Source organism: Balaenoptera acutorostrata, chromosome 1 (genome assembly GCF_949987535.1).
Source record: "Balaenoptera acutorostrata chromosome 1, mBalAcu1.1, whole genome shotgun sequence".
NCBI lineage: Eukaryota > Metazoa > Chordata > Mammalia > Artiodactyla > Balaenopteridae > Balaenoptera > Balaenoptera acutorostrata.
The window spans coordinates 81,098,456-81,125,409 of NC_080064.1; the positions used below are offsets into that span (position 1 = coordinate 81,098,456).

Sequence of the window (26,954 nt, forward strand, 5' to 3'; positions counted from 1 at the left end):
TGCTGGTTCATCTTCCTCCTCTGCCCAACTTTGAAATGTTGGAGATTCCCCTAGCCCAGTTCTCTATCTACAATCTTTGATTAGATAATCTCATCTAGTCCCAAAGTTTTAAGTTTCATGTATAAACTCATAACTACCAAATTTATGTCTCCAGCCTAGAATCCATTCCAGACCAGTATATTCATCTGTTTACTTGACATTATCACTTAGATATCTAACAGGCATCTTGGACTTGATTATTGTCAATGCCCTCCAGCAAAAGACCGCTAGGAACACAACTGTAATTGAACGAGTTAGGTTTATTACTTGCTTCTATGAGAATGCAAACCATGGAGAACTATGTGACATCTCAGTAAGAGGGTGTTAGAAACTTGGGTTTGTGTTATGTGATTTAGGAAAGGGTTCAAGGAAGAGGGATTTTACTCTGGATTGGAAGCTGTAGGAAGGCAGGAGTAATTCTATAACTGTGTATTTTAATTAGTACTATCTAGAATGACTGAGTATCATCTGCTGGACAGAGGCTAAATAATTAGTACAGGAGCAGCAGTTCAGTCATATTATCCAGGATAAGGAAATGTTTGCTCATTTTTGTGGCTTGGACAATGTTTATGTTTAGTCTATATCCAGGCATGATTACGGAGTGATTTTTTTTTTTTTTTGTCTTGATCAATCATGGTAACAGAGTAGCCTTGTCTGGTGTTGATGTTCTGTGAAATTTCCCCTCTAACTTACCAAGCTCATTTCTACCTCTGCACTTACTCTGTCCTTTGCCAATTAGTCTCTTTCCCATTTGGCTCCCATCTTGGTGACTCCTTCTTAGTCACCATCACATCCTTCCACTTTTTTTCCTTCTTTGGAGCCCTAATCAATATCTAAAAAGAATGTTGCTCATTTGTTTATTGCCACTGCCTCACTGGAATTTAGCTTCATAAAGGCATGGCGGTTTTTTCTATCATGTGTTCCCCGCTGTAACTCCAGCCTCTAGAAATCAGCCTCAGAGCCAAGGGCTCAAATATAACTGACTGACCGACTGAGTGAATGTCACTGGGCTCATTTCTTCGAATACAGCCATAAACAATTAGTACTTGCCTTTCTCTCTTTGCTTGCTTTTAACGGAGAAGTAGGGCACTCAACAAAAACAAGTGAAGCTGGGAGTCAAGAAAATGTCTTTTATTCAGCGGGCCCAATGTCTCTGTAAGTAGGGATGTGTTACGACTCCAGTACCTGAGACTTTTCTGTCTCTGAATTATCCTCTTTCCTGAAAATACTGTTAGATCCTTAACCTTGCGTTTCACTCTATTTTTCAGTAAAGGATTATGCCCGGACTTTATATCTGTAACCGTTATTTCAGCCAGCCACAGCCTTGGGAAAGAAACCCAACCCGCTTGCGCAAGCGCCCAGTAGCAGATAAAGCGGCGCACAGGGATTTACAGTGCGCATGAGCAATTAGAAGCAGCAAGGCGGGAAGTGCTGCGCAGGCGCGTTTGGCAGACTCGCTAGGTGGGCACTCTCGGCGGCGGCGACCCAGGCGTTTGGGGAGCCAGAGAAGTCGTATTCCTTTAAACCGTGAGTTTCCGACGGTTTGCTCCATGGCGCGGGGTTGTGAGGGGTTAGAAACGAATTCTGGATCGTGGCTTCGGTCTCTTCGCAGCGCAGTTACCACCCCGCCCCCCACTTCGGATCCCGCTGACGTGCGGCGGGACTGTCGTGCGCCTGCGCACTAAGCATCCCGTTCGGTCTGGAGTCTGAGGGAAGAAAGTCCTTCCCCGCGGAGCTCGCAATCCGCGCTCGCCGAGGGATGCCGTTCATTCCCCCTTCTCTTCCTCCGCCCGGCGCTCGTGAGCCGTGTCGTATCAGTTCTCCACCAACTTGCGTGGGGCCTTGGACAAGCCGCCTGGCGCTGCCTTTCAATAGTCAAACGATCTCCTCCTCCAGCCCTCTTCCTCAGGTCGAACCGCTCTCCCCACTAAGGTCTCTCCCCCCGCATTCGCTGCCTCTGCAGTTCCCACCGCCGCCCTTGCCCCTGACGGCGGCTGCCGGGGAGACTCCTCTGTTAGGCACGTTTCCCTTTGGCCCCCTGCCGGTGTTTCTGGGAGGTGAAAGTGAAGCCCTTGGAATCCTTAGAAATGGCTCACGGTTTTCCTTCCTTTGGGGATTTGGACATATGGTGCGTTTTTAATTGTTTGCCCCTTTGGGGACAGTAGCATTTTTTAGTGCTTAGTTCACTGAGTGATTTAAACTTCTCATCTTCTCCAGTATGCCGAGTTTCACAGCTGCTTTGCTCCCCCTGTGGACATGACCCCTTAGCTGGCGTTTTGCGCCGCAGTTGCTTTGCGATGGAGGCTTCTTTGGGGATTCAGATGGAGGAGCCAACGGCTTTTTCTCCCCTTCGTGGCCGGTTTCTGGCGGATGGCTCATTAAAAAAACATGAGCAGAATTTTAAACTACCAGGTATGTGTTCATTGCCAAAGATGTACAGGCAACAATTCTGTAATTTCGATTATTTAAAAACAAACAACAACAAAAAACACGTCCTGAATCTTAAAGTGAGTTGTATGTTTATATAGGAGCATTTTACGAATCAGTGAAGCTTCATAAGATCTAGATTTAGGATTGGATTGCATTTTAGAAGGAGGATTGTAGTCTAACCATGTCATTTTACAGATGAAGTTGCTAGAGTCTAATATTAGTCGTTGTCTAAGAACACAAAGTTTGTTGATATCCAAACTAGAATTTCTCTTCTAGACCTGTGTTCTTATTTCTAATCACCAAATTGCATTAAGCTTGAATTTAGAAATCGGCATTGGAGGGACTTTCACTTACATATTCAAAGGCAGAATTAGTTGACAAAAGTAAATGAAATGTTTGTAGCAGTAATGAAGGACTGTATCTCAGTGTACATCATGAAGTGTTGCTTCACCCTTACCCAGACCTTGAAATGAGAAGGAGAGGGTCAAACAATGCCTGATCTTGTACACTGTAACATGCACCTTCATTCCTGCAGTGTGCCTGGGACATAGCAGGCATTCAATAAATATTGGTTAAATAGGAGTTACAATTGACTGTTTTTTTTTTTCTTTTCTTTTCTTAAAATGTAGCTAAATGTTCTTTTCTTTGTCTTAAGCATATTTAGTGCTTTTTCAAAAATATTAATTTTGACCTTTCGTCCATGATATATACTTATACACTACAAAATAGACTTTAACTCGACCCTAGAAAAATATGACATCCCATACTTTTGCTTTCTGACTAAGGGTAAACTCATCTTTGATGTTAAAATGAGTACCATTCCTGATGTCCCTATTTGATGAAAGCCAGTATTATTCCAGTTAAAGTTTCTATGCTTAAAACTTTAGAGTTATCTTTGACTTACGCTTTGTATTTGCTCCTCTCATCCAGTCACCCAATTTTATCTTACTTCCTTTTAGTAGGTATAGTGTTGCCTCTTCCCATTCCCACTTTCACCACATTAATTCATTCCCTTACACTTTGCTCCTGAACTACAACGAAGTTTCTTACTTAAACTGCCTGCTTTCACTTCTTTTTTCATCCTCCAGTTCATTTTGTACACTGCCACTAGAATAATCTTAAAATGCCACTTTCATCCAGATTCATGGATGCTTTCCCTCTTCCCTTCCATTTTTCTTGCAATTACCTGTTTTTCACGGTTCACCTTTCCCTATGTCATCAGACACATAATACAATAACAGTCATTATATTATTATTATTCTTGTATTGTTTAGCACTCTGTGTATTTTGTCTCTTCAGTTATACTATAAGGTCCTTGAAGGCAGTATCTTGTATAGCTCCTGATGTACATTGTGCATTAGGCAGAGTGTATGAATGAATGAATCTGACTTGGCTCTAGCATACATTCAGGTAAAAAGTACTATTCTAATACTCTTCTGAAAATCTGCTAGGAGATGAAGAGTGGTGTGAATTTTATTCCAGATTTCCAAAGTTTGGTGGCTTTTATATGGAACAGAACATTGAACATTATAAACAGTACCTTTGATAATTTATAAAACATGCTGAAATTTTATTCATATGGTTCTTTTTTATTTGACCCTTAATAAAAGCTAAGATTATATCAGAACCATAACTTGAATAAGGAGTAAAGCTGATGAAGTCCAGGCACATAACTGTCTCATGATCTAATGTGATTTACTCTCCTTTGATGTAATAACTTTTGGATGGTGGGATTTTTATATATCTTTGTATTCCCAGAGCCTAACAGTCTTCAACACATAGTAGGTGCCTGAAAATATTTGGTTGAATGATTAGATATCATTCATCCAAAGGATATAAAGTAAAATTTTTAGTACAATGGCTGCATAGTATGGCCCTTTGTTTTGGGATATTTGTCAGCTTTTTATAACTTTTTTTCTGATAAAAATTATACATGCTTATTGAAGAAAATACAGAAAGTCAAAGTAAGAAAATATCCCACTGTACAGATATTGCCACTGTTGATATTTTGTTGTATTCCTTTGGTTTCCTGTGCATATAGAGATACATTTTTTTAAAAACTGAATTAGGATCACAACCAACTTATTTCTGATCTCCATTTTTAACTTAGCAATATGTATCTTGAACATTTCTTAATGTAATTAAATACTCTGGGCTTGGACTGCCTGATGTTCCATTGCATGGTATCCTATAATTTATTTAATTGCCTTTTCTTATTGAACCTTTAGATTGTCTTCTGTTTTTTCCTATTAAGAAAAATGCTACAATGAACAAAGTACCTGGCAAAGTATTAGATCAAATGTTTATTCTTTCATTCTTTCAGCAGGCTTTTTTTTTTTTTAAGTATCTACCATATGCCAAGTTTAGTAAGTGATAAAGATCTTTTCAGTGAAAGAATGAAGTATAAACTGTATATATACTGAATGTCTCCTCCATACTGTTGAACTGTACTGGAAGGCTTGCTTTCATTGTGTTATATGGATGCTCTCAGCCTACGATTCTAAAGTGGGTTATAGGTAACGTCCTCGTTTGCCTGAGACAGATCCAGTTTATGCCTGTTGTCACAGTGTAATTATTAGTGCCCCCTTTCACTCTGAAGACTGTCCCAGTTTGGGCTAAATTATATGATATCCCTAGTTGTAGGAAGCATTATTTTAGGCAGTACATGAAGCCCCAGAATAAGCATGACATATATTCCTAGAGGTCAGTTTTACTCCATGGTAGGTAATTGAAAACATTTCATTTGTATGATGAATATTTCTTAAATGTCTATGTCTATTATGTTCAGGCACCTTTCTAGGTGCTAGGTGCTAGGAATAAATCCGTTTGTAAAATAGACAAAAATCAGTGCCCTCAATCTAGTGGATAGAAATAGAAAATGAATAAATAGTATGTTCAAAAGTGATTAGTGCTGTGAAGAAAATGTAGAGGGGAAGGGGAGATAGGAGGTATTGGGAGAGGAGACTGTGATTTTAGTAAGTGTAATTGGTTGGAGAAGGCTTCAGTGTGGTACCATTTGAACTAGGACTTGAAGGTGGTGAAGGAGTGAGCTGTGCATGTATCTGGGGAAGAGCATTCCAGACAGAGGAATCAGCAAGTACGAAGGCCCTGAGCTGGGAGTGTGCCTAGCATTTAGAAATAGCTAGGAGGTCATGTGAGTGGAAGTGCGAGAGTGATGAGAGTGAAGTCGAAGAGAAGGGTGAGGAAAGGAGGTAGTTCTTTGGCTTTTACGTGGCACAAGATGAGGGTGAAAGCAGGGAGTATGGTTAAGGACGCTGTTGCTATAGCCAACTTGGATATATTATGTAGCAGAAAAAAAATTAGCTTAAAATTTCAAAACAGAAGCATAGACCTTCATAATATTTAATGAAGACCTAAACAATATTTTACTTTGTGGACTTTTCAGGGTCTTGCCCCAGTCCTCAAAGTATATATTCATTGGTCTCTGCCTTTAGTAGTATTTTCTAGCTTTTGATATGAGTACTCTCTTTCACTGTCTACTCTCATCTCCCAATTCAGAATCTGGGGATTTTTCATTCACTTTGGTCATCAGGAAATTTTTCTGTTGTTCAGAAACATCAAAGTTGTTCTGCAGTGACAGGAAACCTTAATATAAACATAGTTTGAGTTTTGTAGAGATATGTAAGTACATAGTAAGTGAGTGGTGGTGTGGAAGCACATTGAGCTTGCATAGTCATTCACATGGCCTTGCATTACAGTATTTTCTTACTACTTACATTTTCTTCCTGGTTATTTCTAACAGTTAACCAGCATCTCTACTACTAACTGCCAGCTCATGTTTATGCAAAGGGAAGTTCCAAAATGCGGAACTCGTAGGAAAAGCATAGAATATTGTCATTGGAAGGTAAAGTTCATCTAATCCAGTTCCTTTGTTTTAAAGGTTAAAAACCTGAACACTAATGTGGTTTAATTATAGGAGTTGAATCCAGACTCTTTAGATTCCAGGCTTTTTTCTATATCAGCACTGTCCAATAGAACTTTATGCGCTAACAGAAATGTTTGTATGTTGTCACATGTGGCTAATGTGACTGAGGAAGTTGATTTTTAATTTTATTTAATTTTAATTTAAATAGCCACATGAAACTATATCATCCTACTACAAAGCTTTTGTAATTAATCATGTATATACAACAAAACATGCACACAAACACTTCAATACATTTAGTAATAAAAAGACCACAAATGGTTCTTAAAATATTTCATCATACCTAAACACCACTAATTGTAAGATACACCATTATTTTATGTACTGCTCAGAAATACTGCCAGTTATACTGTGACAGTGCTTTCCTTAACACCTAGAATTTTTTTATATAGTTATTGGAAGAGTTCTTTTAGATGTAATTAGACAAATAATTGTATATCTCTGGGACATACATGAAATGGAAAATAAACATTTCAGATCTGTCTCTTCTGAATCACTTTTTATACTCAGACTTGTTGATATCCTATTTTTTTCCCTCACAATATTGTTCTCATACATTAGTTTTTGTTTTTTTTAGCTGCATTGGGTCTTCATTGCAGTGCACAGGCTTCTCACGGCGGTGGCTTCTCTTGTTGCGGAGCACAGGCTCTAGGCGCGCGGGCTTCAGTAGTTGCGGCATGTGGGCTCAGTAGTTGTGGCTCACGGGCTCTAGAGTGCAGGCTTAGTAGTTGTGGAGCACGGGCTTAGTTGCTCCGTGCATGTGGGATCTTCCCGGACCAGGGCTCGAACCCATGTGCCCTGCATTGGCAGGCGGATTCTTAACCACTGCGCCACCAGGGAAGTCCCTGTTCTCAAACATTAGTGATGCAGAATTTCTTTGAAGAATTCATTAAAAAAAAAAGTCATTGTTAATGAGTTCTTAAGAACAGCCCAGTTATGTGGAGCTGGCCTAGGTTTGATTTCTACTTCACCACCTCTACTATTCCTCCCTACAGCCATTTGGCTCTTAAGGGTTAAATGTGAATGCTCCTCTGTGATTTCTTGAATTTTCTTCAGGTCATTGACACCTGTTGTATAAGTTTTGATGCTGGCCAGCAACAGTTGTAAGTTGCATCCCAATTTCAGAGTCGTTAAAATTGTGTCTTAGAATCAAAGAAATGTAATAACAAATTGAATATATCATTTTAGTGCCTTTTCACGATGCCTTTCCTATGACACTGGAATTTGAAGCTGGTTGGACTTGACACTCATTAGGAATGATTGTAATTGACTGTGGCAACTATTACTGCTAGAAAGCCAGCTTTTCCCCCAGGCCTTGGTTTTGTTTGCCAGGGAGAAGTAGTGTGGTAGCTGATGGTGAAGTGATTGCTTTTGTCTTTGGCTTCACTCTGTTGTAACTTGTAAACTTTTGCTTTTTTTTTTTTCCTACAGCTGTCTCTGAACAACCATGAGGATAGTAAGAATTCATTCATTCAACAAACATGCCAGGCAGTTTTCTAAGAGCTGAGTGCATTGTGGTGAATTATACAGACAGGGAGCCTGTACTGGTGGAGCTTATATTCTAGTGGGAGGAGGCAGACAGCAAACAAATAAATAAACAGGATAATTTTATAGTGGATAAGAACTCCAAAGACAATAAACAGGGTAATGTGGATAATGGGAGGAGCGCTAATTTAACTAGCGATGTCAGAGGAAACTGTGACAACTGAGCCAGCCATAGGAAGTTATAAGGGAAGAGGATTTCAAGTAGAGGGAATAGTAAGAGCAAAAGCCCTAAAGAAATAATGTTAATAATAGTTACCACAACAATAAGAATCACCAGTATAATTTAATATTTACGTGTTGGGCATTGTGTTAGAAGCTGCTCTTGTGTTATGTATATTATTTCATTTAATCCTCACAGTATTTCAGCGGCATGTGTACTGTTATGCCCCCTTTTCTATAGATGGGGAAATTAAGGCTCACAGAGGATAAGCTGTGTGCTCTAGAAAGGTCATACCAGCTGGGTAATAGTGGAGCCAGCATTTTGATTTGGGCCTCTCATCTCCAAAACTGGTTCACAGGATTACTGTTATATTGCTTGTTATATTGAAATCCATGAAGCTTCTCCAGTTCATCTGCAAGGTAGATGGGAAGGTGAGGGTAATTTAAGTAAGTTCTTCCCATTACCTTAGATGGAGTGATATAGTGGAAAGGCTACTGGATTAGGTCTTCTTGGCCTCTTATTTAATCTCCACCTCTTCGTATTCTTCACCTCAGATTTATCCTCCACTTGTCATCTTCCTGCTTAAAAACTTTACATGCCTTCGTTTGCATCCTCTGCCTTTCCTTTCTCAGCCACATTGAATTTTATTATCTCTCCTACTCTCCCCTCCCTCCACAATAATCCATGCCTTTTTCCTTTTCCATGTCTTTGCATAGATAGTAGTTCCTTCCTAAAATGCCTTCTTGCACTTTCTCTACTTGGTGAATGCTTCAAAACACAGGTTAACAGTCACCTGAAGCTTCCTGGCACCTTCAGAAGTGTTCATTCCCCTCCCCCCTTCTACCTAGTAATATGTGCATTCCTCTAATATTACAGTTAAAATCTTGTATTAAAAGTGAGCTTTTAACATCTGTCTCTTCCACCAGACTAAGCTCCTAGAGAACAGGGGCTTCACCACCTTTGTTCATTTGTATTTTTAATATGCCAATTGCTGGGCATTTTTAAAAACACAGTGTTTGTTAAATGAGTGAGTCTATAAACTTATCAGCAGTACCTCTGTGAAATTGGACAAATGATTTAATTTCCCTGAATATGGATTCCTTCTCTGAAAGATCAGGATAATTACTTCTGTTCTCCCAATATCACAGTGCTATTATGTAGATCTGAAAAGATAATATGTGTGAAGGTGCTTTGAAAATGTCTTAAAACTGTTGCATGATGCAGAGTGTTGTTATAACTTCAAAAGTAGCTGATGCTTGGCCTAGATATTGTAATAAAATCTGAGGACTCTTATGTAGTTCTTTTTTGTATCCAGTAGTTTATCACATTTTGTATTATTGCCTCTCTGAATTTTAACCATGTAGGTTTTTGTAAAGAGCTTATATTTATTTAAAAGTAATGATTTTTCTGCTGTCAAGATATAGGATACTACTGGTAATTGGGACAATTTTTAAAGAATATTTTTTTAACATTTTTGACACCTTTAGTAGACCTTCTTTCTAGAGTATACTGTGAATATTCAATATGTAAAACTTTTCCAAGCCTATAAGATTTTGTATCTTTGGGGGAAAGAAATAGTTTTCAAGAAGATTGCATTGTGTCCTTGTCATGCCATCTAGTGATCACAGCACAAATTGTTTAGTTATTTTTTAAATTTAGCTTCTTCATTGTGTTGCACTCTATGCAGTGACAGTGTATCTATATGTTAGTATGTAATTTCAGAGTAGCAGCAATTGGGTGTGAGTGATTCAGTTACTTTGCAGTTTTGTCTGTTCAAGTGGTGTGTGAGTTAGAGCAACTTGATGGGGTTTTAGTCTTATCATGAGTTTAAGGTTTTTTATAGATATTTTTATTTGTAATATAATTATGTTTTAGAAATTATTTTATTGAGATTTTTTAACCTAAGTAATTAATTGTACCTAAATTCTTTTTTCCTTGATAGGTGTTAAGAAAGATATTCAGAAGCTTTACGAAGCTGTACCACAGCTTGGTAATGTGTTTAAGATTAAGGACAAAATTGGAGAAGGTAATCTGGGGATATACTTCATTATCTTTATAAGCTTTTTTTTCCTCCTGTTTTCCTTTGTATAATCTTGATTTTCATTATTATTTCTTATTGTAAAAATACCCCTTTTAAAAATACTAAGACCATGGTTATATTACTAATTATCAGATTTTCTTTTTTCCTTGGAAAGAATGGAAGAATAAATAAATATTTACAGTAGAATGAACAGTCCTATTTTAACCTTTATAATTTTATACTATTAAAAGTGTTGCTATATTAATAATATATTATTAATGATAATTATGAAAAATAAAAAGTTTAAGATTTAAGTGGGGGGATTTGATCAGGGAAAGCTGAATATTTTTTCTCTTTCTCCATTGCGTTTAGGTAGAATTGTATGTTGAACAATGGCAATTTTTCATGGCAAAATGATGAAAATAAAGTGGTAACAATATTTATAGTATAGTCAGTATTTACGTAAATACCATTGAGAGACTGGCAATCATATTGATTGAATGAAGGGTGAATTTGGCAGACAGATGTGAAGGGATTGAGAAGATAAAAGATAATAGAACTTTTTAGTGACTATACTGAGAAATAGTAAATAAAAACTTAACAGTAAAAAAACCCCCAAAAGCAACAAAACTTCCATTTATTCATTGCTTGCTTTTCACAATGGAAAGTGTGAGATGAGAAAAGGCTGAGTCAGTGAAGGCAGAGAAATTAGAAGATGAGATGATTTGGGATGTAAGAAGCAAATCTTTACATTTTTTTTCTTAGCTTTTTTTGAACACTGACTTAGTGTTCAAAAACTTTGTTCTGGAAAACTGATGTCCTCATAACAAGTAGTTAACTATTCCTGGAGAGGGGGAGGAGTGGAGTGTGATCTAAGGCTAATAAGTTTGAAAACTATAGCATGTATAGCTCCCTTTTGGTTATTTATGTTGTACTTCAGTACATTAAAGGTCTAGAAATAATCTATCAATTTGCTTTAACTCAGTATTTCTCAGATTTAACTGACCACCAAATCTTATATTTTTTCTGTTTAGTTTCATGGTGAATTTAAAAGTTTAAAAAAACTTTTTAAAATAAAAAATGTAGTTTTTTTTTCCCCCTAAGACTGTTATCATTTTTACTTCTAACAGAACTGAATCCAAGTCTTAAGAAAGTAATTTCCAATGATAATATTGTAGAAAGATACTTTCTACAGTAGTAGATTGGGTCATACCATGGAAATATTTTATGCTAACTCAGTCAAACAGATTTACTGTATAGCTTTGCTGAATTAATATACTCCCTAAAGATGTGAGGACAGTTAAGAATGTATTAAAAATTGAAAATAAGTTGTATTTACAAATGTGTTTGCTTTTTGTATTCAGTGTCATTAAAATATTGATGACAGATTATGATAATTTTATGGGTTCCAAACAGTTTTTAAGAATATTTTAGTATTGTCTCATAAACATTTTTAAAAACCAAATATTGAAAAATCTAATAAATTGTTTTACAGGCACTTTCAGCTCTGTGTATTTGGCCACAACACAGTTACAAGTAGGACCTGAAGAGAAAATTGCTCTGAAACACTTAATTCCAACAAGTCATCCTGTAAGAATTGCAGCTGAGCTTCAGTGCCTAACAGTGGCTGGGTAGGCAATTTAAAGATATTTTTAATTGAACTGCTGTATATAATTTTTAAGATTTTTAAGTAGATATCTAATAGGGATGATGAGATTGTGGATTAAACATATTCTTCAGTCAGGTATTTGCAGTTTGCTAGTACTTTTCCGCTAATCTTGGAATGGCTAGTTAAGTTTATATTAATTTTTAGAGTGGATTTCTCCTGAGGCTCAGCTTGACTTCCTGCTCTCTTACCACTTCTTTTTCTAATCTTCCTGCCAAATCATAAACCTTGGCTTCCATGGTGTAGATATTTTTTTAAATGTGGGGAACTCATTTCACATCTCCCCAGATATTGACAGCCTCATCTCATATTTTATTTTGAACAACAGAATCCTCTGGCATGTCTTTCTATTTGGTTTCTCTCTGCTAGGTCATTCCTGTCAACATAGAGACATGATGTAGTATCTCTTATCCTCCCTGTACTGCCATCCCTCTTCCAGCTACTCCATCATTTCTTTGCTTACCTTCATGGCCAGACTTCTCAAAAATTACCTGCACAGACTGTTTTCACTTCCACACCCGCCTTTTGCCACACACACACAGTGAGGCTGCTCTCCGCTATGCTAAACGGAAACTACTTTAGAGGCAACCATGACTTTGTTTTGCCGGTTCCTTTTTCTGTTCACATGAACTCCTGGCAGTGTTTAACATAATTGATTTGAACCATTGTCTTTTGACTTCTGTACTACCATATACTCCTTGATTTCTTCCTGCTTTATTTGGCCTTTCATTTTCAGTATCCTTTACCAGTTCTTCCTCTTCCACCTGACCCCTAAATGTTGGAGTTCCTCAGTGCTTGATCCTGGGCTTTCTTTCTCTAGACTTCTTTAGGTGGTGTCATGTATTCCACGTGGCTTTAAATATATAGTAATGATTCCCATAAGTGTATATCTAACCTCAGACCTCTTAACTGCAGATTTGTATATATCCACCTGACGATTTGATATTTCCATTTGGGTACCTAATAAACATCTCAAACCTAATATGCCAAAAACTAAATTTTAATCCACCTTCACCTGCCCCAAAAATTACCTGTTGCAACAATCTGTTTTCATCTACCCATCTCAGCAAATGGTACCACAGTCTACCTAGTTACTCAAGCCAGAAACCTAGTAATCACACTCAATTTCTCCATTTCTCTCCTAGTCCACTCCATCACCATGTCCTGGCAATTCTGCCTCCAAAATATACCTGAAATCTCATCCATGTCTTTGTCTTCTCAACTGCTATCTCAGTCCAAGTGTAGATTACTACAATAGCCTGCTTCTTCTCTTCCCCTCTTAATCCCGTAGTCACAAAACAGCCAGAGTGATCCTTAAAGTATAAAAATATGTATCTATGTAATATAAATTGGATACTATTACTTCCACTACTTAACAATTCTTCAGTGGTTTCCCAATGTTCTTTGAAAAAAAAATCCAACTTTATCCCATGCCAGCCTTTCCACCTCCTTCACTGTGCTCTATTTTCTTTAGCTACTCAAATTTGTGTCAAGAGCTTTCTCACTTCAGGGCCACTACCCATACTTCTTCCCTATCCAGGAAGATCCCTCCCAGTCCTTGCATGCTGACTCCTCATCTTTCTGCTCTGAGCAAGAATGGTACCACTTCAAAGAGGTCTTCTCTGAATTAGATTCTATTTTTTATTGTCACAGCACCTTTTGATATATTTCAAAACCCTTACCATAATTTGTCATTATTTGTTACCTGGTTTATTATCCATATTGCCCGCTATTTAGTAAAGTCCATGAGGGCATAAATCATGTTAATTTTTATTCACCTTCTCATCCTTAATGTCTAACATAGTGTCTGTCAAGTAACAGTGCCCACTAAATATCTATTGAATGAATAAACACACCTATTAATTTGTTTTACACCTCTGTTTATTATAGAAGACAAGAGAATAAGATGGCTTCTGTAAGGCATGATTACATAATACCTTCTAGTCCCCTGAATAAGATTATTCCTTTTTCCACACTTTAAATAACTCCCTCTACCACTTTTTCTTTCCTTGTTGTTCAAAAATGTGCATGCTAAAAAATGTCTACCTGATCTTGCTTCCTTTCTAGCTCCCACACTGGTTTTTATTCTTTGACAGATATTTCAGGAAAATTGTCTTTATGTTCTGTTTCCATTGTATACTATTTTCCCTCCTTAAATCCTGTTTGGCCTCTTCCTTTCCACTTAAACTGCTTTCTGAAAATTAGTTAATTCCTTTTTGCCAGTTAATTCCTCTTTGCCAGACTGAAAGCCTTCCCTCAGTCCTTATTCTAATTGACCTCCTTGTTGATCATCCCTTCCTTGAAAACTCCTCACTTGCGGATGTCCCTATCTGGGCTTTCTGCTCCTTCCTTATTTTGCCCTCCAACATGAGACTTTTCCAAGGCTCAGTTTTCTCTTCTCTAATAATTTCACAGCTTTAGGTATCATTTTTCTATAATACTGTCACTGACTTACACTTGACTTCTCACTTAAGATATAGTCTTGTATCTAGATATCTCTGTCAAAATGGTGAGGTTTTGGTTTTTGATGCTTCTTTTCCTGTTTTCTCTACATATTTTGTTGGTATCCATGTTGTTTTACTTACTCAGTCTCAAAACTGTGAAAATCCAGTTTACCCTAGTTTCCTCACCTTTCTCTGAGGTAGTATAGTATAGTGGTTAATAGTCTAGGTCTGGAGCACACTGCCTGGATTCAAATTCTGGCTCCGTGACCTACTAACTGAGTTACCCTGGGGAAGTTCCTTAGCCTGGCTGTCCCTCAGTTTCCTTATATGTTAAAAAAAGGGGGGGTAGGAAATAATGGCACCATCCTTACAGGGTTGTTGTGAAAATTAAGTGAATTTGTTGATAGGTGTGAAGTGCTTAGACCAGAGCTTGGCATGTAGTGAATGTTCAATAAATATTAGCTATTATTAATTTTTACTTGATTTATTTATTACTGTTACCATCTTATCTGCTACTAAGTCTTGTTAATTCATTTTTATTATTCCTCTTTTCCTTCCCATTCTATCACCTCCCCAATTAAAACTGTAATTATCTCGTTTTGAATTATAACCTCATAACTGGTACTGTTTTTGTTTTAAAAAAAAAACCTTTATCTTGTATAAGTCAGTTAAATGAGTAATCTCTCCTATATGGTGATGGTTTTAAGTTAGTTTTCTGGCATTATTTATGCATTGCTAAAATTGCATTTTTTAAAAAACTGCATATAAAGTTTCAGTTCATTTGACCTTTCTTCTTAAGTTCGTTGTGCATTTTTCCACTAGGGGGCAAGACAATGTCATGGGAGTTAAATACTGCTTTAGGAAAAATGATCATGTGGTTATTGCTATGCCATATCTGGAACATGAGTCCTTTTTGGTAGGTTTTAATATTTCTTGAATTTTTATTAGCTAAATATTTCATTGAAAACAATCTTATAACCTTATTCATAACTTTATTTTAGGACATTTTGAATTCTCTTTCTTTTCAAGAAGTACGGGAATATATGTTTAATCTGTTCAAAGCTTTGAAACGCATTCATCAGTTTGGTATTGTTCACCGTGATGTTAAGCCCAGCAATTTTTTATATAATAGGCGCTTGAGACAGTAAGTATGGAAAGTTACCAGCAAATACTTAATACTTGACTGAATCTGTGCTGTGGGGTCCATCTCTTAGATGCAGAGCATCCTGCAACAGCCACACACATCTTTTTCTGTTTCAGATTTTCATTGTGGTTGAGGAAGGGAAATACCCTCAAGGAGAAGAAAAAATTGTATTAGTAAAACAGTGTACGTCATGAGGTATAGCATGGCTCAGTGGAAATAGCTAAAAGAGACTTAGAAAGGGTCTGGTTTTTTGTTGTTTGTTTGTTTAACCTTATACATTTATCTCTGGGCTTCATTTTTGTTTTCTAGTAAATGAGGGGATTGGACCACATGATAGCCAATTCCATGTTTCAACACTAAAGTTTTGTTTTTTGAATATTTTTTATGCTGATTATATACATAGAGGCATTGTAAGCTGAAAACTTAAAAACTGCTGTTTATATAATGACTCATATTGAGTATAATAAGGATAATAGAACCATAACTTCTTGGGCTTTTGTATTCCTGACTTTTAATTTTTTCTTTAATTAATCAGATTTTTAAACCATGATTTTAATATATTTTTCTTTTAAACTTGTTAATTAAAACTTATCTGCTATGATGCCATCTCTGCCACCATCAGAGGACAAAGGATTGTGTTTACATCCTGCATTCCTTGTTGCCTTGTCTGCACAAGCCATTGGAAGAAGGGGAGAAAAGATGTTTTCTTGTGTGGGATACATCTTTCCTTAATTTTCAGTAGTTAGCTATTAAATCCTTACCTTGTCTGTAAAACTTACTCTTCTTTTTTCAAGAATGTTATAAATCCTTAATTTATCCCCCACAGAATACAGTTTCTGTGTGAATATGGTTTGAGCATATTATGATATTAACTAAGCTTTGTTACAGAGAAGTAAAAGTGCTTATTTTTGTTTCATAGGTATGCCTTGGTAGACTTTGGTTTGGCCCAAGGAACCCATGATACTAAAATAGAGCTTCTCAAATTTGTCCAGTCTGAAGCTCAGCAGGAAAGCTGTTCACAAAATAAATCCTATGTAATCACCGGAAACAAAATTTCATTGAGTGGCCCAGCAGCACCTAAGGAGCTGGATCAGCAGCCTACCACAAAAGCTTCTCTTAAAAGGCCCTACCCAGATGCACAAATTCAGATTAAACAAGGAAAAGATGGAAAGGTTCTACCTCTTTTATTTCTTAAGTACTAATACGGTTCTAGACATGTACTCCATTCAACAGAGGTAGTTACAATTCTAGGATAACACTTGCAACAAAAAAAAATGTTGTTTACACGTGTTATATATTCAGTTGATTAGATTTCACTAAGATTTACAATGGATTGTTTTATGATTTCAGAACTGAAAATTTTGCTTGGTAGATTTATAATGTCTTTGTCATTATAATAGCATTATATAACAAAAATGGAAAATAATAAATTTTCCCTGCATGTTATAAAGTTCATATTAATTATCCTTTTTAAAAGAAAGCATTAGTTATAGGGGAAAAATTCTGAAGTGTCTATCTCCATTTTAGCTGCACAGCAAAATGTAACATCCATGCAGGTGGTTTTAGAATTTTTTAGTTATTTATATTTGTGGACTGTGATAACATTGTATGGGGGTTAAGAGTTCTGTCTAGACTGTTTTCTCCTTTCACAGAAGTGTTTTGGTGCCTGAGAATGACTTGGATGCAGCTGTTTTTGTTTTATGTCACTTAACTCTTTCAAAACTATGGCAGAGTACAGCTGGCAGAAAGTGTTAGAGATATAATCCTTATTTTCCTTGTTTTTGTTGGTATTGTAGGAGGGATCTGTAGGCCTTTCTGTCCAGCGCTCTGTTTTTGGAGAAAGAAATTTCAATATACACAGCTCCATTTCACATGAGAGCCCTGCAGTGAAAGTAAGTAATGTAGCTTAATAGTGCAATCATCAGTCAGTCGTACACTGGAGAGAATTTGGGGAATGGCTAGCTTTTATTATCAGTAAGTTTTTAAGAGTTTTGCTTTAGCAGAAGGTATTACTGCTTTGAGCATTTAGTCAATGCTTTCATTTTCTCCAGTTCTGAACTTTTCTTTTGGAATTTTTCGTCATTTTTGATTGGCTGACTATTGTTGCTCTTTCTCTAAAGGAACATTTAGAACGTTAAGGCCTTTTCTCTCATTGGCTGGAACGTGAGCTCCCAACAGCTAACACATTTCTGACACACAGTTGATAGCGTAAGGATGTTTGTAAAATTTACAAAATTATCATCAATGTTAAGTGGTTTTAAATTGACTTATGATATCCTGTAGCAGCTAGATAGCATGAGGAACAAATTAAAACTAATTTTAGCCAATGTAATTGTGCAGTTTACAGTTCTGAAATGCAGTTAGACACTAGAATGTAACTGTTTTGTAACATTTCAGGAAAAGTTCTAATGAAGTGTAATACAAATATTCACCAAACTAGGAATGGTTAGTAAATTTTTAATATGTTTATTCAACACAGTAACCTAAAGAGACCTTAAATATTTTGATAGATGAGTGTTTATTTACAATCCAACAGCACATTCAGCAGTTTTGAAAGTTACGCTTCCCCTATTGCTTTTTGCTCTACTAGCATCTCAAAGGCATCATGTTAAATGCCATGAAAATAGAGAATATGACTTTTCTTTTACAGCTTATGAAGCAGTCAAAGACTGTGGATTTACTCTCTAGAAAATTAGCAACAAAAAAGAAGGCTATTTCTACAAAAGTTATGAATAGTGGTGTGATGAGGAAAACTGCCAGTTCTTGCCCAGCTAGCCTGACCTGTGACTGTTATGCAACAGATAAAGTTTGCAGTATTTGCCTTTCAAGGTAATGTGTTTTGATGGTGCTATAAAATCACCAGCATGCTGCCAGACAAGATGAGAAATTGCATTGATTTTGGTGGACAGTTGATTTGAGTGAGTGAAAGGGAACAGTGCAGTTCTGTGAACTGCATAGGCACTAATGCAGATTGGTACCTTGAAGAGCAAAGGACAAGTATTGTCATATTTGTTCCATTGACATGCAAATGCTCTTTGCTTTTACATGCAAATAATTTTGGTAGGGGTAGGGATAGCTCTTAATGAAATTTCAGAATTGCATGTTTTACTTGCTGATTTAATCTTGTTTTCTTTCTTTATTCCTGCCTGTGTAGAATAACCTGAACCAAATACTAGAACTCTTCTCTCACTCCCACCTTCAGCTGTTTGCCACATAAATTTCTTTCTTCCCTTCGACTTTTATAAGCTTTCATGAGCCTTTCCTGATTAACGCAAGTATATAAGTGAACAGGTATCTCAGAAATTAATCACTCCAAACAGAAATAAATTTTTATACCTCAGAGTTCCCATTGTATTCTATTTTTCTGTTATGGTTCTTACCATGTACTACCTCTTTTTATGCCTGGAGGTTACCTTAAAACCCTTCTGGAATAAGGCCTGGGAACTGGTGTGGGGAGAGAGACCTATAGAAACAAAATCCAGGATTTTCATCACAGTGGATTATCATTTGCTTTGTAATAACTTATATTTATATAGATATCAAGGTAGAATTTACTGTGAACTAAATTGATAAATGTTTTTTTTTGGTCTTAAATAATTAAACTTTACATAACTAGAAAAATCTTATTTCATCATCATAAGGCAGCAACAGGTTGCACCTAGGGCAGGTACACCAGGATTCAGAGCACCAGAGGTCTTGACAAAGTGCCCCAACCAAACTACAGGTATGTTGCACTAGAAATACAGAACCCAGTTAAATTGGTTGCCGTGGGTGTATTTTATTTTATGATTTTTGTCTACTTATGATTAAATTTGAGCTCTGCTGCTTTTAACTAAGTTATGTAAGTGGTTCTAGCAGTGTGGCATTCCCATTTTTGAGATAGTGCTATTTATGAAAGCTCCTAATCCTAGTGTTTCCTTTTTTTTTTTTTTACCCGATAGATTGCATTTTGCTTATCTATTTACAAGATGATTTTACCAGGAATAATTTTAACATCACCTTTGTGGGGGAAAAAATTGTGTTTAGTAGTATTTGCTAACTTAAGACTTGAAACATTTTGTGTTTGTCTAATACCTCAAAATTCTTCTGTGATACGCATATGATTGTGTGTTTGATTAAAATTTTTTGTTATTGTGAAAACAATATAATAGCATTAAAGAGATTTTTGAAAAAGAAAAAAGTCTACAGCCTGAAAGAGTTGTCATGCAACATCTTATTGAATAGATGAACCCTGCTATTCACTTGGATTATGGACCTTACAGAAATGTATTCATTTGTTCTATGTTTATTCTGTGCTTGCTAATGATATAAAAAATGAATGAAATTCTCTGCTTACACTCTGGTCAGGACACACTTGCAAATATAAAATAACCTGTTAAGTATGGTTATAAAACTTTATACAGAGTATTTTAGGGGTATCTAACCTTATCTGAAGGGATTATGGAAGTTCATGGAAGATAGAACATCTGAAAAGAGAATGTAAATTTGAGTGAGGGGTTTGCATGAGCAGAAGAACTCAAGAAATAGCATGGTCATACAGGAATCAATAAAAGTTTAGTGTTGCTGGAATGTATGATGAAAGTCAAGGAGTGTCGGATCACAGTTGTTATATGGCTTGGACTGTATCCTGTAGGTTTTGGAAAGTTATTCAAGGAAAAGGGATGGTAATAATTGTATTCTAGATGGGTCATTCTGGCAGGTGTACAGAGGGGACCAGGTCCGAGTGAGAGATGATGAAAACCTGAACGAGGGCAGTAATAATACAAATGAACAGAAAAGTGAAGAATTGGGGACTTCCTGGCGGTCCAGTGGTTAAGACTTCACCTTCCAGTGCAGGGTGTGCAGGTTCGATCCCTGGTCGGGGAGCTAGGATCCCGCATGCCTCACGGCCAAAAAACCAGAACATAGAACAGAAGCAATAGTGTAACAAATTCAATAAAAACTTTAAAAATGGTCCACATCAAAAAAATCTTTGAAAAGAGAAGCGAAATATTGGAAAGGCAGAGCTTGATGGATAATTGGATGTGGGATTTGGGTATGAAGTGGTGGGGAAAAGGCATCCAGGATGTTTATCAGACTCCTAGATTGGGAGATTTGAATGGGTACCAGTAACCAAGGGGAGAAGAAGTAACTGGTGTACAGGGAAAGATGAAGATGATTGGGGGCATAATTGGTTTGTGATATATGTGGAACATCCAGATAGAGATGTCCAACAGGATAAAAGTAAGTGAAGCACAGGGAAGTCTGGACTGGAAATACAGTTGACTGTCATCATTACTATATAAAAGGTAGTTGAAGCTGTGAAGTGTATGGGCCAATAAGGGAGAGTATATAGGGTAGAAGCCGGAACTCTGGGTAACCTCAGCCCTTAAGGCTTGGAGAAAACATTGAAGGAGCAGGCGGAGGTACAAAGGGAACCAAGAAAGGCAGATGACGCAGTGGCCAAGGGAGTAGAGCCAATAACTTGATGATACTGGGAGTTCAGCCATTAGGAGAGAAGATGTCCCTAAACATTTTTTTTGGCCACACGGCATGTGGGATCTTAGTTCCCCGACCAGGGATCGATCCCATGCCCCCTGCAGTAGATGCGCAGAGTCTTAACCACTGGACAGCCAGGGAAGTCCCCCTAAACATTTTTTTAAAAAATGAGTTTCTTCACATGAGGCTGAGCTGGTCTTAATTATAACTGCCAGAATTCTAGAGATTAATAGTTTCTACAGCAAAAGTTAGGGTTAACATCTTGCTGAAGACGAGCTTCTAATGTTTAATACTTTTCGCTAAAGTGAAACACTTTCATTACTATGGTGTGTAACTCTTGGGGTACATCCAGATTTTTTCCTACATAGCTACTTTGGATTTATTTTGATGTTATAAAATGTGCATTTACTTAGTGATGAAATATCCTTTTAAACTTAGCAACTTTCATGTTGCTCGAGAAAGAAAATACTGTATTTTGCATTAAGGATGTTAAACCAGGGATTCTTAACCCTGAAATCATTAAAAGCACCTGAGGAACTTCAAAAAAAGATACTGATGCCTGAGCCCTACTCCAGAACAATTAAATCAGAACCTCTGAGGGGATTGGCTGGGGCATCAGAATTTTTTTAAGGCTCTTAAGAGGATTTGAATATACAGTAAAGGTTGAGAACTACTGATGTAGGAGTAAAATTATAGATTGAGGATTTTTTTTTAAGTTTGTTTTCTGTTACAGCAATTGACATGTGGTCTGCAGGTGTTATATTCCTTTCTTTGCTTAGTGGACGATATCCATTTTATAAAGCAAGTGATGATTTAACCGCTTTGGCTCAAATTATGACAATTCGTGGATCCAGGGAAACTATCCAGGCTGCTAAAACTTTTGGTAAGCAATTTTATATTATAGCACAAAACAAATACCTTTGATTATCTCCTACAAATCACTTAATAAATTATTATGAAATTCTCTTTACAAATAAACATAGTCATAATGTTCTCTGATGTTAGATACAAAGTTTCTCAATTGCTTGAAAATTAATTGCATTGTGTAAGAAAGTAATTTATCACTTCTCTTCTCTACATGTAATCAGTTTATCTTATCAAGTGCAAAGTACTACACTTTTCCAATATTTAAAGTTCAACTTTATAATCTTAAACAAAAGAATAAGGAATAAAATCTTAACTCCCTGTAATTATGGTTTCACTTTATTCCATAAATATTTTTCATAATATGTTTTAATTTGTTTATTGTATATTTATTGAGCATCAGGTGCTCTTGGGCCTGCCTTAAATACTCTTAGTCTGTATTAACCAGTAAGTAGTTAATTCTAATACAGTGTAGTAAGGACTGCAGTAGGGGACATAATAGGATGCATGTTGTTGTCAGGTTCCTTAGGGTTAGAGTAGCTGAGAAGCGAAATGAACAGAATACCTTTACTGATGGAGTAATATTGTAAGCATTTATTGGACGTGGGAAGTCATCTTAGCTACACAACTTCTTGTACTTCAAGTCTGGGATATGCAGTGTACCTCATAGGGCACCTGAGAATTATCTCAGCCTTGCTCTTGCCAACAACTTGAATTCAAATGGCCACCTTGTATTTATTCTCCATGCACAATTATAGTTAATACTTTCCAAAGTGGGTGGGTGTGATTGAGTCAGCATGCTGCCCCAAAATATGGAACACTTCTTTGGGACAAAATTTCAGTCAACCCACCTCAAAAATCGTTGGGCTGCCTCTTGCCCAGCCCCCAAATCAGTGGGTCTTAATCAGGGGTGCATATCAGAATTATCTGAGGAACTTCAAGAAATACATATGCCTGTCTCACCGCACCTATTCCTGGAAAATATGGCTCAGAAAAGTATGATACCTAGAAAGCGTTGAGACTTGTTAGTTTGAAAACACAAGTGATTTTGACCAAGAACATTTCTGAGTAAGAATCACTGCAAAAATGATTGTCCCTCGCTTGGGCACCAGTGCCGTGGTCTGATCCACCAGGAAGGCTTAGTGGTGATTGTGGTTCTGCAGCACAGTCTACGACTTGCACCTTTCTTGAAACTATAATAAGAAAATTTTATCTGAGGGTGATAGGGTGAGATATTACATACACACATGGGAAATGGAACCATGAAGCAAAGCCTTGGAAATTGTATTCTTACATGAGAATGTTTATTTTCAACTGATGGGGAAAACTATCATTTGCTATTGAATAACTTCATAAGAAGTTTATGAACATGAAATTTATCAAATGCTAAAACATTTTGTTGAAGAGCTCAAATCTCCCCCATTTGTAATAGTAAATAATGACCAAAAATGGAAGTGCAACATCTAACAAAAAAACATTGTAGGGCAAGCATCATGATAGCAGGCAAGGGCTTTTAGAGATTTATCATTGTAATGCTTGTTCTCATATTTTTAAAAATGCTGTATAGCACTTGTCTTAGTTTCATTAGTATGACTTCTGTAGTTACAGCTGACCCTTGAAAAACGTGGGTTTGAACTGCTTGGATCCACTTATTTGCAGATATTTTTCAATAAGTACTACAGTACTGCACGATCCACAGTTGGTTGAATTCACATATCAGAACTGCAGATACGGAGGACAGACTATAAATTTATATGTAGATTTTTGACTGCGTGGGGGTGAGCCCTCCTGACTCCCTTGATATTCAAGGGTCAGCTGTATTGCAGTCAAATCTTCCTATAACTTTGGGCTGAATACAAAAGGATTCAGAACTTCAACAACGATGACCTTGTTCCCCTTTATGACCCAAAGAGACTTACCAGAACAGCAGGAGCACTTCTCTACTTCTCTTGTGTTGTGTGTAACCTTACCCTCTGTTCTCAACCCCTAGACCTGGCCCCATTGTAGACTGTCATTAAGTACTCGTTGAATTAAATAAATTCAGAAGAAAAACCTTGAGCTACTCTCCTCTGGCTATAATTTTTTAGAGAGAATAGGAATAATGAAATAGATTTAAAAGTAAAACAGGATTAACACGCTCTACCCTCACAAACTTAGTTTTGGGTAGTTTATTTCCTTTGTCCCTCACTGCTTCCCCCCACCACCTTTTTTCCCACCACCTTAGTCCACCTATCCAGCAGAGATGAGTGTATGTAAAAGTAACTTTTTATCACCCAGAGATAGATTGTTTTGTTAACAATCCACATACCCCAGAAAGGAATCTAAGTGCTATGCAAACTCATTGTTTAGAGCCATTTCTATTTAATAAGGAAATAATACGGCAAAAGTAACAGACTATTGCCTATTTGTGTGCCTAGCTTATTTTTGCCGATATCTAATAATTTTGTTGGGGAATTGTTTCAAAGACATTTATATTTTTTAAAACAAAGATCTGGTTGGTTTATTAACTGATTTAAAAACATTTATTGAGACCATATGTGTACTAGGTTAAATAGACTATTATTGTGTCTCTTCTCATAGAGCTTAAATTCTAATGGGAGAGAAAAAATAAATACATACTGTCAGACAGACGGGTGGTATTGAGAAAAATAAAAGGGGAAAGGGAGTGAAGAAGGCTTAGCTATTTTGAATAGGTTGGTTAAGGACAGCATCTGTAATAAGGATGTGATATTTGAACAAAGATGTGAGAAGCTGAATAATGCCTTTTTGTCTAGTCCAACAGGCATTAATTGAGAACCTAGTATGTACCTAGTATGGATGTCTAGGTTTTGGGGGTTCGAAGATAAAAAAGACAGTCCCTATCTTCAAAGGCTCATAGTCTAGCAGGTGAGACAGACATATATTTTATCAGTTACAATACAGAATAGCAAAAGTAATAATAGAAACCTTCACAGGATATAGCAGAAGCTTAGAATGATTAACTCTGTGAGTGTCAGGCCTCTTAGAAGTAACGCTTGAACTGAATGGTGCCCTAAGTGGGAGTATTCTGGGCACGGAGTTGAGGGGGAGGTGCAGGGCATCCTAATCAAAGACAGGAACCATGTAGTCAGAGGCATGTAGAAGCTTGGAAGAGGGAGAGGGAATGGGAGCTGCAGCTGATTAAAGATTACAGAAGAATATAATGAAGCTGGAGACTTTGACAGAGTCAAGTGTGTCCTTTACTTATTAAGCCACTGCTTTCTACTTACTATCTTTCACTTTATGACTTGACCTTCAACTATGTAAGGTAAAACACAACTTAAATATAGCACGTGATGTTCTATCTCATATTCAGTGTAAATATATCCAAAAAGCATGCAGTTGGACTTGCATGTTTCTCATGGGAGAGACTTCTGATATATTCAAATAATATAAAATATGTATATTTTTTCTCTTTTAGGCAAATCAATATTGTGTAGCAAAGAAGTTCCAGCACAAGACTTGAGAAAACTCTGTGAGAAGCTCAGAGGTGTAAATTCTAACACTCCTAAATTAACAAGTGATATACAAGAGCTCACTTCTCAAGACCCAGCTTTTTCAGAGAAGATGGACCATAAAGCTGCTCACCTCATACAAACACCTAAAGCACAACACTCAGGGAATTCATTGTATAAAGGGGACAGTAGTGGCTGTGGGGGTAATTTTGATGAGTCTCCTACCAATCTAGAAGGCTGGGATGAGGTACCTGATGCAGCTTACGACCTGCTTGATAAACTCCTAGATCTAAATCCGGCTTCAAGAATAACAGCAGAAGAAGCTTTGTTGCATCCATTTTTCAAAGATATGAGCTTATGATTATTGTTCTTTAAAGTTTGCTGTTGTGTATTATGAGGTGAGGTGAAAAAGAGTTATTTGTAATAGCCATAAATTCTTGATTGGAGACCCGGGCAGGGTGAATAATTTATTCAAAAATTTTAGTATTTGCTCTCCTGGCAGATTCTAAAATATGGATTAAGATTATTTAAGATGACTAGGATAGTTCTTAGACTAACAAAATGATCTTTGAGTTAGATCTACCCGAGTAGAATCAGATCTTTCATTTCCCTAATTGCTTGTCACTGCCGTATGCAGAAATAAGAGCAGTCTTAGCCTAGTACATAGGGGTTCAAGGTACGAGTCTTAAAATTAAGGGTTGTGACAGGGATTAAATGAGTCAAAAGACTTAGCTTACTGGTTTCTTTGAACTATCTGTACTTTTGGAAAACTCTACCTGGTCCTGGTACTCTAACCATTCTGTAGGTAAAGAAGATAATTTCCTTTTCTAGAGGCATATATTATACCTTTTATGAACACTAAAACAAAAAATATTGGGGGGATATTACTTGAAATTGAATTTAATATATTCATTTTTTAAAAGTATTTTGTGAAAGCATTTTTTGTGTGAATTGCCATGTTTTTCTTAATGGTTTCTCTTGATTTTTCTGCCTTCTCTACCCTCATCTAACACATTCTCCTTGGAAATTTTATGATACTTTCCACAAAGTTTCTGGGTGCTTTGTTAAATATTGCCTGTGTTCACAGTTGAGAAATTAAAATAGTGTGTTCACTGGTTGATAAAGGGAAGCTGCAGGACTAAGGTAAAGATTGATAGTCCAAAATGCTTTTCTTTTTCTCTGAATGTGTATGGTTTTTTCATACCATCTTAGATATGATCAGGTAGCTGCTAAAAGGAAAAGTGAACACAGAATTGAGAATATTATTGGAGATTTTTCCTCTGGCTAGAGCCATTCTATACCCTGTTTTGACCAAGTTGGTCCTGCTCAGAGAAGGATGCTTACTAGAGTCTTGGGGTAGGTTGGGAAGAGTTCTAAAGAAGTAGGCAATGCAGAAAAGGAACTAAGAGGTTTATGTATTATGACATTCCAAAATGATATACATATCAATGACAGCATATCAAATTTACTATGGGAAATAAGTCTGCGAGTGTGGGTCTGCTGAGAAGTTTCCCACTTAGTAGTCATAGAGTTATAGTACAGCTAAGGTAGATACAACATTCTTTTTGTTGTTTTGAGCACTGAAGTTAGTATGTCTTATCTATACTCCGTTTGGCAAGTATTATATATATATATATACCATTACCATTGATCTGCTAGCTTCTCATGCTGTAATCTTTTTTAAAAAAAAACTTTAATGTTCTTGAATTTATATGTTTAATAAAGTCATCCTTTTATATTTTTTA

General features: G+C 36.7%; 1 protein-coding gene across 2 annotated transcripts; it reads left to right on the forward strand.

Moving 5' to 3' along the window:
• Positions 1-1,456: 1,456 nt before the first annotated feature.
• On the forward strand, positions 1,457-26,954 carry CDC7 (cell division cycle 7). Of its 2 annotated transcripts, none has more exons than XM_007176336.2 (12): positions 1,457-1,566; positions 2,257-2,451; positions 10,063-10,146; positions 11,636-11,771; positions 15,073-15,166; positions 15,252-15,394; positions 16,314-16,566; positions 17,191-17,286; positions 18,045-18,223; positions 19,036-19,118; positions 21,606-21,755; positions 25,176-26,954. In XM_007176336.2, exons 2-12 carry the CDS (start codon positions 2,337-2,339, stop codon positions 25,568-25,570), a joined length of 1,728 nt encoding a protein of 575 aa, XP_007176398.2. In that variant the 5' UTR covers positions 1,457-1,566; positions 2,257-2,336; the 3' UTR covers positions 25,571-26,954. The 2 variants fall into 2 exon arrangements, with proteins under 2 accessions (XP_007176398.2, XP_057413200.1); XM_057557217.1 differs by lacking the exon at positions 1,457-1,566 and adding an exon at positions 1,720-1,948.